The sequence below is a fragment of the Phalacrocorax carbo genome, chromosome 3, assembly GCF_963921805.1.
Source record: "Phalacrocorax carbo chromosome 3, bPhaCar2.1, whole genome shotgun sequence".
NCBI lineage: Eukaryota > Metazoa > Chordata > Aves > Suliformes > Phalacrocoracidae > Phalacrocorax > Phalacrocorax carbo.
The window spans coordinates 26,754,572-26,772,761 of record NC_087515.1 but is presented as its reverse complement, the minus strand read 5'-3'; the positions used below and the strand labels follow the sequence as shown (position 1 = coordinate 26,772,761).

The following is an 18,190-nucleotide window of genomic DNA, read 5'->3' as shown; positions in this document are numbered from 1 at the left end:
ACAACTCATGTAGTTGGTGGGGCTATATGAAAATTTGTAGAAAGGGCACTGTGCTGTGCTGGAGCATCTACAAGTGAAATGGCAGGAGCTGTCTGAGAGAGAAGGGTCAAACAAGCACATAGATGATTGCAGGTGGTGTTGCTTTCTTTTGTGCAAAGTTAGGACACAAACTGGGTCGTCTTTTGGGACCCAGGATGCAAGATGCTTTATTGTCCAACACCCCACATACACCCATTATCAGACATCTTGTTTCAAGGTGTAAAGAATAGCTGTGAGGAAGAAAGTAAATTTAAACGTATTTGAGGTCTGAATCTTGGCAGGTGTAAAATGGTGTTGCTGAAGCTGAAGGCAGTTTATAGTAGCTGAAGATCTGACCCTTAACTAAAGCAAACAGTTTGAACATATTTTGATATGGCATTTTATTTTAAAAAAGGTGAACAAAGATGATAATGGCAAAAGTGGATTTCAGAGAGAGGTTTAATGGGACAGTGATGAAGGATGAAGTGGTCTTTTTCTGTCAGTGAATCTGTATTCTCTCTTTTTTTTTTTTTTTTTTAAGTCACAGTGATTTGTTAACTGCAGAAATTGGCAACAGGCAGAGAGGATGACCATGTGGCCTTATGGCATCCAGCTGAGGACCAGTTTCTGAAGATGGTATGAAGGATCATAAAGTTTAGCTCCATGTGTATTGTGATGATAGTTGCATCTCTATTTAAAGCTTTCTGTCACTGAAACACTCTTGGTGTTGTCAGATGTCTGTTGGACTGGATGAGCTGCAACTTCTTGCAATTGAGTGTCAATAAGACCAAAGCAATTTTGGTTGATTCACAGTGCCAGCTTAAGCATATTCACTTGCATGGTTTACATTTGACAGATAGTTACCTTCAGCTGAACTCTGTGGTTAGAAGCTTTGGTATACTCCTGACAGTGAGCTTAGAGCTGATGCCTTATGTTTATTTCATATCCTGTTTTGCCTTCCTAATACTGCAAGTGTATGTCCACATTTAAATAAATTCACAGCTGAAGTACTAGTCAGTCCACTTGTTATCTCTGGACAGAATGTTGTGACGAGTCAATTCCAGTATTTGAAAAATGGTGTTTTTTCCCGTTTAGGCAGTTTTCATTTCAAAAGCCATCTAATCGAGGATTTTTTTGATCTAGGAACTCCAAGAAAAGTGTCTGTCAAAGTCTAACAATGAGTAAAAGAAAGAATGGAGTAGAAGATAAAACCAAAGATTAAAAAGTGTTATTCCTTTTGGAATGTTTTGCTGGCATTCTACCAGATTTCTGGCCTGTAGGAGAATATATTCAACACAGGTGTTCTTACCCCTGTGAAAATTAATGTAGTGAAAATTAAAAACCTCTGGATTCTGCAACAGGATTATGCACAGTGTCATCAAATACTGATGTGTGTGCACATCCCCTATAAATCTTGTAAAGAAAGGCATCTTTCCAGGTCTTTTCTTGTAATGGTTGTAAAATAGTCTGGGTTAAAATACAGCTTAATTCACTGATTTGGTTAGTTGATCCTGCTTTGAAACTTCATTTGCAGCATACTGAAGAAGAATTAACCCTTTGAATTATTTCAGAATGTTTCCCCATGTAGGCTCCTAACCAGGTTAAAGGACCATCTGGATTTTGAATAAAAATTCAGTGGTCTAACACCAAATAGCTTGTGCGTGTACTCTTTCCACTCACTCACAACTTCGGTTCATATTTTTAAAGACCGAAGGTGATTTTCTTATAGAGCTTAAGGAGGTGCAAAAAGGAGAGTTTGGATTTTTTACTTCATTCTCTTAGTGAAGAATTGGAATGCAGGATCTGTTAATTTTGATATCAAAGAACAAAAAATAAAAATTAAAATACTTCTGTATTTTGGCTAGACTGGCATACTCTGAGAGGGCAGAGTTGACTTAATGTTTTTGGCTATGGTTAGATAATGAAGCTCAGCCTAGAACTAAGTTGGCTGGGCTTCCTTATAAAAATGACATGAACTGTTGGAAGTGAAGGAATCTCCCCTAACCATGAATGCTAACTTAAGCACTTTCTTTTTTAAAATTGTCATACTAAAGTCACTGACCATACTGTTACTTAAGTCAGTGGTTGCAATGAATGGCCCCAAGCCCTTTTAGTTTTCTTCCTGTAAAATGCTCTTTGGCTTCAGAACCAAAGATGTGTGAAAAGCATCACACTGAAACCTACATAGATGCCAGGGTTGCAGCTTGCCTCAATCTTCTTGTGCTGTTTTCATTCAAGTCTGCAGCCAAGTTGCTTCAAGGGCTTGAAATACAGAGGGATGGGGTAGTAGGTTTGGGTTTGTTCCGAGGTGCAGAGTTCTTGTAGCTTAAAAACTTCATTTTTTTGCCATGTGAGGGTAATATAGGATTTGAATATGGAAACAAAGGAATTAATAAATCTGAATAAGGTCACTTAATAATAGCAGGTAAAATAAATTTTATGATGTGCGTATCTTTTGCATTTGCTATAAGATAATGGGCAAGCAATCTAGAGACAGCATTGAAGATTTTAAGTAACTCTGATTGCTACATAAGGTAGTACTCCTTTTCTCCTGTACTCGGTAAGAAAGAGAAATACATTTCAAATTGAGCAGCGTTCTACCTGAAGCAGCACCAAGCTCACTGGCAAATTCATCAGGAGGTTCTTTTACTGCTCTAGAAGAAGCCATTCGTCTGTCAACTGTTAGGCAGATAGATTATCTGAGCTGGCTTGTCCTCCTGGATTTTATTCTTTCATTTCCATACCCCTCCCTCCTCCCATCCCCCTGTCCCTATTAACATGGTTATTAACATCTTTTTTGGTCTGTTTGAGAACAAGATCCCAGACAAATTCCTTCTGACATATTCTTGTTCTCATACGATTGCTACATAAATTCATTTTCTCTTGCCAAGCTTTAGATCTGCCAAGTTCCCTCTGTGTTGTCTCAATTTTCATTCCAAATAAAAAAAATTAAAATGCAAAGAGCAAAAGACTAAAAGTGAATTCATTTTATCTTAGGGTTGTAAGCTTTGTCTCAGAGGGGGGGAAAACAACAAAAAAAAAAAGGGTAGGGGATTTTGATGTGTGTAAGACACCGCCCAAACATCCCTAGCAATAATGTCATCACTGCCAAAATGTGCTTGCACTACAAAAATGTACCATAGTCCTTGTTCCTGAATTATCCATTCAGCTAAGGTTTAAAATTTGGGCTAGGCTGCATGTGGTATGTTCTAAGGAGAGATAAGCAACATAAGAGCATACGAGCAGGCTGCGCACCAGTGTCTGTGACTGATGTGTGGAGTAGGAGGTGGTTGAGTGTGGCATGGAATCCTGACGCATCTGCAGAGGTTAAGCTGTGGAAACTACCGCACCTCTTTATTTTCTAAAGCAGTCATAAGGTGGCTGACAGAGAGATTACCTGAAGGCTTGGGAGGAGTAGAGGAATATTGGGATAAACCATTTATTTTGTTCCGTTTGTATTAATGTTTCAGAAAAATAGTCCCTGAGGGCATGGAATCTGCTCCCACCTGTATTCACTGCATGTTTTGTGTTTAAAAAAAAAAAAAGGTAACTGTAGTAGATTAAAAAGGAAAAATAAAAATTAGTAGATTAATGCAAAATAAGAAGAATAAGGCAGAACCTTGGGGGGTAGGAAAGGAGCCTTTGAGATAGATGTTCAAGGCATGTAAATTCTGCAATTTATTCAGTGAAGGATGGTATTGAATTGTGGCAGAAAGTTTTCTGCTGTTTCTGGTACATCAATTTAGGGGCACAGAGATGGCCAGATTTTTAAAAATACGTAAAATGCAGCAATATGGTTTCTGGTCGCTAGGTCTGCTTAAATCACAGCTGAAAGTAAACTTGGATTTGTGCTAATGGTTTCATCCTATTTTTTTATCCAAAATTCCATTCATCCACTTTGAGTTGCTTAAGTCTGTATCAATGACCTTTCCTCTTCACAGAAATTCACTTACAAACTATTAAAGCTGTGTGGAAGCCTTTGTAACTGCAGCTTCAGCAAGATTTGCAATTATGCAAGAAAATACCGAAATACATACCTGTGTGCATCTCATCTCTTTGATATGCAAAAGCCCTTTATTGTATCTTTTATTAACTGTTACGCTTCTGTTTCACACCTGCTTTTGCAGAGTAGAGACGTGAACCCACATGTCCCCCAGTTGTAGAATGTGCTGTATATCTTTATAGGAGCATATTTAGACAGGCTGAAGGTGAAAAAGATTTTTATGCTCAAGTTTCTGATTAGACCATTATAGCAGCATCACTAATTCCCCTCCTTCCATCTATTGTCTTTCCTCATCTGTTGTCATCAGTGACCACTGTTGATTTGTTGACTCTATTAAAGTATTCAAGGAAGCCACAGGCCTGTCATTTTGGTCATAACCTTAATCTGTTTTTTCACCTTGGGAGAAAATGTGTTAATACACCGTCTGTTTCTATAGAATGAACTCATTGGAAAAGTTCCTGATGCAACAAATCTGCAATATGTTTAGAAGAAAAAGGGTTTTCTGAATCTTGGTTATTTTAACAGGTAGCAAGCTATGGTTTGGTAGCAACTTTTATAAGAACCATACCAAATTAAGTGACGGTAAGCAATTATAACGGTAGGCAGTGTAGTAATTTTTGAGCTGGATGAGTCGCAGCTTCTCCTGATTTCTTGTGATCTCTGATTCTTCATTATTTCTGAATGATTAAGCAAATCATTTATGCTAACTTCTGCTTTCATTTAGATCTCTGTAAAGTGTGTGTAACTATTGATTCTGGAGTTGCTTTAGCTTTTATAGCAACTAAGGGGAGGAGTCATTTCTGCCAGTTTGCTGATCTGGAAAATAAATGGAACATATATATATATATTTTTAATGCCTCACAGGTAAATTGTATTGCTACCTAATTGCTCTTCTAAAGCACTTTAAAGTTCTTCAGATTGTGAATCACCTTCTTTATAATAATAAAATTATTTATATTCTGGGAAACTTCTTGTGCAAACAGAGCTTATTTAAAGAACAAACTAATACAGACTTTTAAAAGTTTTCTTACACTTTATTTTTGTTCACTTATTTGGAGGAGAATTTGCTTGTTTTCTCACATTTGAAAAACAGGTTTTACGTTTTAGTATTGTGTTTGATTTTTAAATTTAGCTTGTATTTGCAGCTAGCTAAATCTGCATTTTAAAATTAAAAATCAGCTCACCTTTTTTTTTTTTTCCAATTCTGGTTTGCAGTTACCTGTATTTGGAAGAATCTTGTTTGCTGTCTGGTACATATCATAGATTCCTGAAGTGCTTATTTTTTATCTTATTTGAAAAGAGTGATGTCCATTACATGTACTGGAATGTATTCCATTTCCTAGTATTTATCTGAAGATGAATTTTTAGTCCTTGTCCTTGTTTTATATGTGTTGATCATTCCTGCCCCTGCCATCTGAGACTTTCTTTGATGGTTTAAATAGCCTTAAGAGCTGAAGTTACAGTTGAAGTGTTTGCCATCACTAAGTTGGCTGGACAACTAAATAGGCCAGGGTTGGTATCGTTTGGCTTGAATGAGTGGAGAAGATTTTTTTTCTTTCATTTTTGGTGCCAGAGTTCTCTCTATTGTGGAACTCCTCATTTATGGCCTGCAAATCTGGGAAGAAATCCATCTGGTTGCTTCATCTGTCTTGCCAGACACTGTGATCTAGTTATTAGAACAATAGATAATGAGAAGAAACTTTAAGATTAAATTGTATTTTATGGTTACTAGAAGCTATGATGAATTAGAGTAAAAAGAATGTATATTTAACCAGTAGAAGAGATTAATGTTGTCTTGAAATAACTCCCCTTAATTTATCTGTAATATTTTAATAAATCTTTCCTGTGCCATTAAATATTGGCATACGAAAGATAACCTAAAGGGAAAGGTTGTACTTACTGAAAAACAGGTATATCTCTGAAGCATATAATAATAAATTCTAAAATACGTGGGGAAGAGACTACTGCATCTGTTGGTTGTATGTCATTTAGTGCAGTGGAGTTTTGATCTCTGGTTAGTGATCTTGAGGTCTGCTATGACATATTTAGGCACTCTTTTTTTAATGGATGATAAAGGAATCTTTTCCATGTCTCTCCTATTTTATTTATGAGAAATAATTGTGCACAGGGTATGTGGGTAGTATTAATTTTGGGACTGATTTTTTAATGGAAAAATCTTACTGATGCAAAAAGATCATAGTGTCCACTGAAGAATTCACTTCATTTATTTTGGCTGAAATATGCAATTCAGTTCTCTGTGGAGGAGACTAAAATCTCAGTTGCCTTGATATTTATGTAACAGGACGTTTTGATGACAGATGATTAATGTGTGTGAAGAAAAAGTGTATGTTGCTTAAATGTGCCAGATATCACACATGTATGTTGCGATGTTGTGTGTGTGTTATTACCTGAAAGCCAAAACTTTGTAGAATGGGGGTCTCAGAATTCCCCCAAATTGACTTTGGCTGTTGTAGCTCAAAAAAGGGGAATCAATATAACTGTTTTTTACTTGATACCCAAAATGTGTTCTGCCTCTGTGTTAATGAAGAGGAATATTAGTCTTTTTCTGAAAAGCATATTGATAATTGTTATTGAAATACTAAATACTTTTATTATGTCTGTTATGTTTATTTATAGCTGTTACACTGTTTATGTAGTTATGCATTTATTATACCATTATACATTATACCAGTAGATAATAGTACAGTTAAAGGCTTTAAAAAAAAAAAAGAAGAGAGAGACAAAGAAAAAACATGGTATTCTTGAATCAATCTATACAGTGAGTGCCTTTGGGGGAAGTACAAGTTTTTGCATTCAGGGAGCAGCTATACCGAATCATGCTAAAGAAATTCATGGAAAGCTACTAAATGTGTAGAAACCATGGCTGGCTGATGAAGTCTCTGAGCTGCCGGTGGTTTGAGGTTCAAAGAGTACTCGGGAGCAGCATCGTACATGCTTACCATGCTTCTGTATGCTCCCCTGCTCCTGTTTTTTGCTATAGTTAGTCCCTCGGTCTTAGCCAGTACAACTGCACTGAAGCACAGTATTTGGTTGTGATGCTTCTTTTTTGCCACACAGGTTACTGCAATATAGTGGAAGTTTCTGTTAGCAGTTAATACGTGAAAATACTGGCTTTTGTTTACATGACAGCTCTGCCTGATCCAAACCAAGTGGCAAAACTCATGTTAAATGTCATTGTTATGTTTTCATGGGTAGGGTCTGAGTAGCAGATCTTTAGATGAGAAAATAAACAATTGTAATGCCTTTTCTGTCCCTATCTCATTTTATAAGCGGTAGCTTGTCCTTCAGAGTGTCCTCATTTGTTCTACACTACAGTGACCTATAGGGTAGGGAATTTTTCCTAGGTAGGAAGTTGGTTGGATTTGGTATTGCTGACTCCGATGGGCAATTTGCTTGTGACAGAGGACCGTAAGAGCTTCATTCGGGATACACTGAACGAACTTGCCTCTCAGCTCATTGGCCCAGCACCTTTCATCTTTGAAACTCTTCTGAATCATAACAAGAATGCTATTAGAGGAAAGATTGTGGGTATCTTTCACCATCTCAGTTCACCATCAAATGGATTTTCCATTGCCTGGAATTGGTATTAGGCTCTGCACTGGCAGAGGCTAATGTAGTTGCAGAGTGAATTTATCTTGGTAACTAATCCTTGCCACCTCCCTGTGAGGTGATTTGCTAAGTATTTGACAGATGGGGAAGCACAGGAGGGAGAGATGGCTTTAGAGCTGGGATTAGAGTGCTGATGTCCATGGCTTCTGGTCCTGTGCTCTGCACAACCGTGAGGCCAGATTTCCCTATCCATCTCCTGTTACTCTCTTGAGGCAAATTCCTACAGAATGTTATTAATAAAGACAACAGGGGAATAATCCTATTGTCCTAGTCAGGAGTGAAATTCATCTTTTTATTTCTGTGGTATTGTATGCAATTTAATGCTAACGGTCAGGAGACCTTAAATAACCACATCAAACAGCCAATTTGGTGCCAGCCTTCCTTCTTATTTAGCTTAGTCTAAACTGACACCAAACTTTGAGACATTCCTCTCCTCCCACAGTGGAGAGCTGCTGGGATTTTTTTATACCACACATGGTTTCCCTCCTACATTTTCCTCCCATGTCAGATATTCATACCCCCTTTAATAACCAGCAGGGGGATCATTACATTGAGCTACTGCCAAATGCATAATGACTGCTGCCTTTGCCTTACACAGTCACTGCACTACTGATATCCAATTCAGCATTGTAAAGTGCTTAGGGCTACCTTGGGGATGTGCTATATTAAACCCAACTATTCTAAATCCTATTTAATACAAAGAGATTGGTGGTGGGGGAGGGGGGAGGGAGATTTAAAATTGTCGTTAGTCACCTATTTTCAACAAGTAAAAATACCTGGTCATTTAGGGCCCAGTTCTGTCACTCTTAAGTCATAAATAGTCCCACTGATTTTAGGAGGGGTGCATGGAGGCCAGCATTCTGCTTACCATGGGGGGAGGCAGAACTAGGGCCTATAGAAGCTGCAGCTGAGATGGTAACTTTGCAAGGAACTGATGGGGGTGAGTGCACCCGTTTCTGAATTCCACTTACAAATGTTTTACAGTGAAAACAGGAAAGTGGAAACATGCTTCATATCTGACTAAAAAAAAAAGGTACTCTTAAACTTGTAAAAGACAACATTTTTATTTGAATGATATGACAGAGCTGCCACAGGAGTGTTACCTGCTATAAAGAAAGCTTAAGAATTATTACCTTTATTAGACCAGTGACACTGAGCTTTAGCCATACATTTCTAACTTCTGTCCCTCTACAGAGACAATTTTCTTTTCTTAAATAAACTGTCATGCTAGTGTTAATATATTGTTGGCTCCCTCATACTCTGAGAATACTGCTGATATAAAACATGTATATGTTAGATTGGTAATAGTATCTTTAGTGTAGCTGACTAGAACAAATGTGTTTCCCTCATGGCTGTGCTAATGTGATAAAGGAAAATTGGCTGTTCATCAGCTTTTGGCTGGGTAAAGACAGTAGAGATGGAACCACATTCTTTTTTATGCATTAATACCACTGAGAACTTTTCACTAGTTATATTTCATGTGCGGACATGTTGTGCAAAGATGTTGTAAAACATGAGATAATGCTACAAATAACAAAGTAGAAAAGCCTGTATCTTTTATGATGATAACAGTCAAACACCAAATGACAGTAACAGGCTGTAAAAAATGTGATGCAGAAAAAAAAATGCAATGTAACCACCATATACACATATACTTAGGCTCTTGCAAATAGGGCATCAGATGTTATAGAGGGCTTTGAATTAAAATTAAATAAAAAACTGTTGTATTTAGGTCATTGATGTGTCAACACAAAAGATAATTTAAAATGGAGAGATCTATTTTGAGTGCTGAAACTCATATGCAATAACTTTTTGAACAAATCTCAGGGCTTAGTAATTATGATAATAGCCTTCAAATTTCCATCAGTGGAAGGGCAATAAATATTCCTGTCTAAATTTGGGAAATATTGACTGAATCTGGAAATGGCAATAAAGCTCAGCATGAATCTGTATGTTTGAAAGTGCAGTTTAAGGAGGAAAATTCATCTGTATAATTTTGTGTGAAGCCTAAATAAAAAAAAATGCAAACAAAAATCTCCATCTCATTTCATATTTTGTTTCTTAAAATACAGACAGACTCATGCTGTCTGAGGCACTGATGGTGATCATCCGAGCTCATATTTATAGATAATTGTGTCTGTTTATCTTTGTCTGAAATTTGAAAGACTCTATTGGTGGAATTGCATTGTGAGTGCTTATATTGTGGTTTTCAAACTGATAATTTTTCAGGTTCTGGCTTTCCTCTTTGCAACAAATTATTCTGGCTTGTAAACCTTCAGTTTGTCCTCAAAGATATATATTATTGTTATGGAAGCAATTATATCAGGTTTATTTTGTTTTGATTAGTGTGGGTATCAAGACAGGCTAAAGCACTCTAGTGTTACTTGGCCTCTGTAGACACAATTCACCAGGCATCCATACCTGCAAAATGGAAGTAATGCTCTGTAAATTGGCAACAACAAAACGATATTTCAAAGTCCGAAGGCTACCAAGCTCTCATGTGAAATAAGCCGTATGCAAGCTAATATTGTGAAAAATCAAGTAATTTCTGTTTTTCAAATAAATCACTTCCTGAAATAAATGAGGTTAAGTTTGAGTAAACTATTCAACAGAGTTCAAAAGTTTTGAATAAGTTGAACTTAGTTTCTATAATTAACTTCATTAATGGGAAGCTGACTATAGCCATGGTGCCTCCAGTTTTCATTTTGTATGTGTCTGTAATTTTGAAATAAGTATTGAATTTCATAAAGTGTAAGGCTCAAAGGCACTCCCATATTATTAAAATTTTTCTAATTTTATGTAACCTAAACATGGGGATTTTTAATGCAAAAAATGTACTTTGTAAGAGCTCAGCATCTTTGACTTTGTGGAGCTGGGAGAATGCCATAAAGTATTTCTATGAACATTAGCTCAAATTTAAAATGAATTGGCAGGGAAGGGAACACTTGCAGAAAACAGTACCCTGGGGTCCTGGCTTTCCTAGCCAAGGGTTCCCTTGATGTAAGGGAATTACCCGCTGGGTGTAAAGCAGATGTAGCCAGTTCCTATACAGTTCCCTTCAGCCCTTGTAGAAAGAAACATGCTAGGGTTAGGGGGGCATTTTGGAGGAGTGTTAGAGGCCTGGCTGAAATGTGCTGCATTTGGTTATCCTGAGTATGGTAGATAGCCCCTTGAGGCCTGTATGAGCTGATGTGTATGAGAAGAGCTCTGACAGCTATAACATGTGCCCATGGCCTGGAGTGGTGAAGTAGATGTAACCAGTCTCGTACCTTGTGAAACAGACCCTTCTCCTTTTCCTCTCTTTCCCCTCCCCACCAGATCACTGAACCGTAGATCCTTCTTTGATTTAACCTCTGTAGAAATGTTACACTCTGGGCATCTGAGTGATGATCTTATTAACTGGATTGCTAATGGATGGATGAAAAAGAGGTATCTACTTTCAGCAGGCACCGAAAATAAAGACATGCAGTGAATATGTTGAAGTAATGTTAATGGTTAATCAGTGTAAGATGCGACGTATAGAGAAATCAGTGATTGCATAATGAAGCATGTGTTGGCCTGTTTGCATTGATTCTGTAGGTGCATCACAGCAGAATTAGTTTCTTCTTGAATGGCTGGGAAGATGACAACACACCTTTCGATTCAAGGATTCTTGTGGGAACAGTTGCAGATACTGACACTGATGGCACACTGCAAATTGGACAAAGTTTCACAGGTAAATCTTGTGTTTTAGTGGAATGCACTGGAATATTGAAAATAAGATGTGCACGATGTGGTTAAAAAGAGCGTGTGAGTCATCATCTATATGCTGAGTAGTAGTATGTTCCTGCAGGAGAAAATTCCCATTGTACAATTAGCTTTTTCAAGAGATTGGCTGAAAGATAGAAGTTTGGTAGGTGATCCTGTAGGTTCATAATCTGTTCTATGTGGTAGTGCATATAGCTAAGTTTTCCTGCATTCTCCAAAAGGCAGGTCTGTAAAGTGACACATTCTATTAACTTAGGGTCATGGTTTTTCTGAGTTAAAATGTGAAACTATTTCAGAATGGGATTCTGCATGGCCACTAGACTACAACCTTCTCCAGAGCCAGGAATAGAGCTGTTCATGTTCTTCAGTTCTATCAATGCTCATATAAACCACTGGCAGAATGAGAACCCCTCAGCCCCTAGTAATGCCTGATAGCGTTACTCTTCATCCACATGTAGAATTCTGTGTGTACTACAGCATGATGTGGTCGCTGCAGAGCAGGTGAGGAATGTTTTGTTGCTTTCCACAAATTCTTGGCTCTGTAGATGTAAGAACACTGACTATTGCTCTTTAGAAACATGCAGAATTTGAAGCTACCTCCTAAGTATGACTATATGTCACATAACTTTATTACACTCTTGGGCAAGAAAGTAATTCTGTGCCCCATTTCTTAAAGCATGTATTTGGAAATGTGTTTTGTTGTGATTTTGATTCTGAATATTGGATAACTAATAAAAGTACAAAAGAAAGGAATATTTTTAACTGCTTTTTGTCTTTATTGTATAAATTGATAGGTACAGTTGTACCTACTGTATCTCTTCTCTAATTAGAGGTGGCACATGGACTGGCTCATTACTTCTGTCTAATGAGCCGATCCTTGTGCCACCTCTCTAATCAGAAAAGAGATAGGTACAAAATGTTCTTATAAAGTTATTATAAATCATTCTTTTTCATCAAAAAAATTAAGTCACTGCCCTCTATAGTTTTGTCCAGGTCCAAGATGGTTTCATTCAGGAGGGGTAATCGTGCAAGAGAGATCTCTGAGTACTGAATTAAAGGTTCTCTCATGCAGTGCAAAGCTGCCTTCTGCTCAATAGATTACTTATTTATAGTATATTTTCTTAGGTTTAGAGCAATTTGTTGGAAGAATGCAAGACTTTCGATTGTACCCAGTGGCACTTACAAACAGGTAAAGAACCTTTATTTTTGGAAAAAAAAAAAGTGTGGTGAGAAGGAAGAATAGATAACAATATGCTTATTTCCCAAAGTATAGTGCTTTTCTGATGTCTCCTTCCGATGATTGATTATGATGATGTAGTTTACTGAACCTCATTTCAAAGATGATTTTTAGTCTAAAAAATCTTGAGTTAAAATAAATTCAACAACTTAATGTGTTTTGCTTTTGAACTGTTGCTTAAATATAGCTAGTATATGTTGCAGTATATGTAGTGGAACTCAATGCTCAGTAATAAATGTGTGCTTTTTTTGTTATTGTTGTCCGTGTTACAACCTGACTTAGTAAGTGTTCTTGCAGAGAGTAGATCCAGTTGATAGATTTCAATGCTTATAAAGCGTCTAGGTGTTATCAACTCATCATAATTCTGACATAATAGTGTGTGCCAATAAACTTAGTCCTGCTGGATGAGACTCACCAAGCTTTCCCAGATCTCTGTGTAAACTGTGGGGTGAGGAAGGGAGCACGGTGGGCCATTCAAGTCTAGACCACTTTAATACTAGTGATCCAAGTGAAGAGGACAGGTACTCTGGCTGGTCAGCATGCTGGCTTTGTGGCTGTGAGCTTGGCTTCTGCGCTTAGCAGTTCCTTTCCTCTGGTTTCAGCTCCTCCATGGTATCAGACATCCATTTCAGGTATTCTTGATGCTCCCCCCACCTGACGCACATACCCCTACCCTGAGGTGCTATTGTCTTAAATGTTTATTGCTTTCTATATTAGATTGTCACCGTAAGACGCCAATGATCACACTAGGTCTGCCCACATAGCCCTTGGCAATTGCTTTGACTTCTTCCATCCCTGAGGCCAAATTACGGTTGCCACTGCAATTTCTGTTGCCCTCCAGCCTCCCTTCGTAGCACATTACAAAGAAATGTTACCTTTGTTATCCAGCTCATGCTGGATTAATCTAGGCAATTCAAGCTGGCCAGAAGTAGTCAGGTCCTATTTGTGTGGTGCTTCTGGGTGGGCTACACGCAATGACACTCTTGACTGTAGACCTTAAGGCTACTTAATGATAGTCTTTCAATAAGATGTAGAGCAGTTTCCTAGGAGCTCAGCTGTCTGCAGAACGTTACAATAAACTGAACTCCTGTCAATTTAAAGTATTAGTATGAATCTGAATTTTAAGTTATATGAAAATCATGTTGTTTATATTCTTTCAGAGCAATGCTTGTCAAATCCTTTGAACTATAATTTAAGTCAGTGTAATGAATAAAGTTTAAAAATTGAAAGGTGAAGTATTTTATAAAGTGTTGTCACCTAATGATGTCTTTGTAGATGTAGTATTATATCCACAAATAACTTGGTCCAAAATGTTTATCTGGGATAAAAAAGGAAAATCTTGCCTGCGTATCAGTTAATTTAAGTCTACGGCTATCTAGAACGTCCTGCAACTTCGGGTTCTGTGGAATTTGTAGTGGCAGCTAGCAAGTATTTATTTGCATAGAAAGTAGAGAAAAAAGTATATTCTTACTGACGAAGTAGGAAAATGGGGAAAGTAAGAGTTTTTAAATTTAAAAATTCAGTATCTTTTAGGCTCACAAAGTACTTTTTTTACACCAGAGATGAGCAGATAAAGGTTTAGGTAACCTGCCCATGTCGTTCATATATCTGTCTGCTTGCCTACCTACTTACCTGTCTGTTTTAGTTGCTGATGTCAGAGGGAATTAAAGTGATTCAGTGGCTTTGACATGGGCTGGAAGAAGCAGCTAGAGTGATCACAGACTGGGGCAGCTAAAAGAGTGGGAATTTGTATTAAAGTTAGTTGAAAGTGAAAATATTTCTATCCAGGTTTTCTAAGGTGCAATGTGATATTGCTCAAGCTGGTCTTTTTGGAGGATTTGAGTACAAACATTCAACTCACCTGTGGTTACAGGCAATATGCCAATGCTGTGGTGTGCTTAAGAACAGTGTTCAGATCACGGGTTGGAGTCAAGACATGATGCTGTAATAAAATGTCAGGAGTTCTCTTTGCTTCTACGGCTGGATTCATCCTATCTAGCTTTAGACATTCCAACAAAGAGCTAATTTCTCTTTGCTCCATGTAAGTCTGTGAAGCAACGAAAACAACTCTAGAGTGCTTCTTCACAGACACCTTTGGAAGGTGCCTGCTGCTTACCACTGATTACATAGGGACCCTGGGTGGTCTGATTCCTAGCTGATTGCCCCATTTATGTGAGATGAAACCAGGCCTTTAAGGCTTCTACTATAATCTAAGCTGAATTTTGTTTAATCGATGAGCCTAGAGGCACAAAGTGGCCCTTGTCCTTTTTTATCATGTATGTAATTACTTTTTTATATGCTGTGGCAGAGACATTTTGGAAGTATTCTCTGGAAAATTTCCTTATCTGCATACTCAGTCTGAGTGCCGCTGTCCTGGAAGTCATCCCCGGGTACACCCATTGATACAGAGGTACTGCATCCCTAATGGTGCAGATGATACCACTAACGACAGAGTACTGAGGTTGGATGCAGAAGCTCATCCTCTATATTACATCAATGACGATGACATTGGGACCACCTGGATTTCATCTGTGTTTGCTAATACTGCAGGTCTGGATCATGGTGTTTCTATCACGATAGATTTACAAAACGGACAGTATCAGGTAATAAGATTACATTTGCTATTTATTGAATTAAAACTAGGAAAAGCTTTTTGTAGACATTTCATTACAATTTTGAGGAAATTCAAACCTTTGTGGTTTAAGACATTATCCTTAGGGGACCAGGAAGAAAAACTTTATTTATCAGCATGAATCAATGCAAAAGGCAACAGAAAGCATTACGGTTCTTGTCATTCTCTTTTGATGTGCCTTGGCTGTTGTGACAAACAGTAATCTAGAATACATATACCAGAGTGGATATCCTGTGTGAAGACGCCAATATCTAGAAATTGGTTGCTCCCTTTTAGCTCCACTTTTGTAAATTTCAACTTCAATTTTAATTTCTGATAAAACTTGCAGTGCTTGTTTTATACCTTCTGGTAGGAAGCTGACTGCAGTCAAATGGAATTTAACATGTCTGTGGCATGCTGGCATATCAGAGGACATTTCTTTTTTCGTACGTGTTCAGCAGGTGGTAGTTTAGCCTCCTGAGGAATATGGAAGGAGAATACGACAAGCAGGCAAAGTTCCTGAAGAGGCCACATTGCACCTAACACTTCACTACGCTGTTGAAGAGTGTCAGGATGTCTTAGAAGGAGGGGCATATCAGTAGTGGAGCTACATTCACAATAAGGCCTCTACCAAAGTTCTGTGTATTCTTGTTAGCCTAATTTTTTTCTTTTTTGTCATAAATGGGGAGAAGGGAAAGAATATGATGGCAGGTTTTGGCTACATAAGTAAAAATTAGTCCTTCAGTTAAAAGCAAGTTCAAATGTCTGAAGTTCTAAGATGTGGTTTATTTGACACATGCATGTTTTTGCATAAGCAGTATGCTGGTTGAAGTGCTCTTTAATGCAACACAGAGTATTTGATGAGATTCCAAGCTAGAAGTAGGGAGATTCCTAAGGAAAAAAAAATTTTACCTGTTATCAGACAAACAACTCACCAAATACTTGGCAACACAAAGCTATGCCCTTCACTTTTGCCAAAATAATATTACTGTAACAAATCATGGGCTTGACTTTGTAGTGCATTTTCAAATGGTCTTCAAGAAAAGGTGGAGTTCTGATGCAACAGCTGAGTTGTTGCGTAATAGTGTCTGAGAGATCAAAGAGCTTGTTTAACAAAAAAGGTTATCTTTGTTTTTAATTGGGAATATGTGGACTGAAATATTGGTTCTTTTTCTGTCTGTGAGTGGTAAAGCAGACTGTAGGGTCACATTGAAGAAAAAAAAAAGGTTTATATTCTCATTGTTTTACAACCTAGCCATTAATATCAGTTTATAAATTTGTTATATTCTCATAGGTATTCTATATTATACTGCAGTTCTTTAGCCCACACCCTGAAGCAATAAGAATTGAAAGGAAAAAAAGAGATGGTCTAAACTGGGAAGACTGGCAGTATTTTGCTAGAAATTGCAGTATTTTTGGAATGGAGAACAATGGATCTCTGGAAAACCCAGACTCTGTCAACTGTCTCCAGCTTCCTAGGTATGAGTGGGTATTATCTTTGTAATACAGATGCTTTGAACAGGTAACATCCTGACACAATTCATTTCTATGACCCAATGAGATAGAATCTTTTAATTTGGTATACTCATTTATTATGAGCTGCTGAGTATATAAAAGATCCCAAATCTGACCTTTTGACTGAAGATTGCCAAAAGGTCATCTGTCATTTTTATCAGATTTCAGACATTGAGGAATGTGACACAATTGATTTGTCTGTTGTTTTTGAGCTAGACTTTTGAAATTTTACATGCTTGTCTTTTGGGGGGCTATTGTCAGTAGAATTAAAGAACATTGAGATGAAGAGAGGAGGAAGATACTGATATAACAGATTGTTTAAAACAATCTGGTGAATGTGAAAGTATTCCTTATGATCTCTGAGAGTGCAACTTGTTCTGAAGCTTAGAAGAGAGGCCAAACTTCAGTACAAAAGCCAATCATTCAGCCTTACTACTAATCATGCAAAACAAAGAAGAAATGGGTTGAAAATTGTATCTTGAAGCTTCCTAATCTTTCTAAGTGAGAACGAAAATAAAACTGGAGGGGTGTGGGGTGGGCAGGGAGGGGCTGAGAAGGATCATGGCTTTTTTACTAGTCAGTTAGCATGTGCAAATTTAAAAATACATAATATATATACAATATACATTTCATTAAAATAGCATATAACATATATAGTTACTATATATTACAATTTTGTACACACGTGTATATCTGTGCATATATATATTTATAGCACTACATGTATTCAAATGCACTGTCTCTTGCGTGATTTCAGATGCCAGTCAGTATTAGGCTTGTTTAGTACTTGGCTGGAAATCAGTCAGAAAATACAGTACCAGGTGCTGTAGGCATTTTGCTTTTTTTTTGTTGTTTCCCTTTTACTGCCTTCCTAAGACTTTTCAAGCGTCAGCATCTTTGTCTGTTCTCCAGGAGTTCAGTATTCTGAGGAGAGGAGCATAAGGTCATCTGAGTTACACCAGTTTTCAGCAAAGGACTTTAGCTTTATCGAGGATCCTTGGTTAGAGGAGAAGGGAAATCTCGTAAGCAAGCCAAACATTTTTGGATAAATAACCCAAATGAGATGTAATGCCCTTTTCATCCCAGAAATATATATTTGTATATTTTCCGAAAAGAACAGAGGAGTTAAGTATGAACTGTTTCCATAGATATTTTGTAAGTAGCACTGTTTTCTCCCTTTGATTACAATGTAAATGACGATAGGAAGTGATACGAATGAATGATTTTGGGTACAGCTTATATATAGAAAGCTTTTTTTTTAAAAAAAAAAAAAAAAAAAGAAATATACCCATAATGGTGAGTATTCTCTGTACTCAGAGAAGTTACTGTTGGAAAAATGCTCCAGATTTGTGTCAGTAGTGTAGCAGAGCTCCCTGCTGAGTCTTTTGTAGGAGGGGAAGGTGATTTTATTGTAAACCAAAACTGGTTT

General features: G+C 37.4%; 1 protein-coding gene across 1 annotated transcript in view; it reads left to right on the top strand.

Annotated features, from left to right (window-relative positions):
* USH2A (usherin) overlaps nucleotides 1-18,190 on the top strand; it is a 391,083-nt gene that overhangs the window by 23,401 nt on the left and 349,492 nt on the right. Inside the window, exons 3-6 of the mRNA XM_064446238.1 lie at nucleotides 11,231-11,366; nucleotides 12,524-12,587; nucleotides 14,944-15,238; nucleotides 16,541-16,725. Coding sequence (XP_064302308.1) covers nucleotides 11,231-11,366; nucleotides 12,524-12,587; nucleotides 14,944-15,238; nucleotides 16,541-16,725 — 680 coding nt within the window. The remainder of the gene's footprint in view (nucleotides 1-11,230; nucleotides 11,367-12,523; nucleotides 12,588-14,943; nucleotides 15,239-16,540; nucleotides 16,726-18,190) is intronic.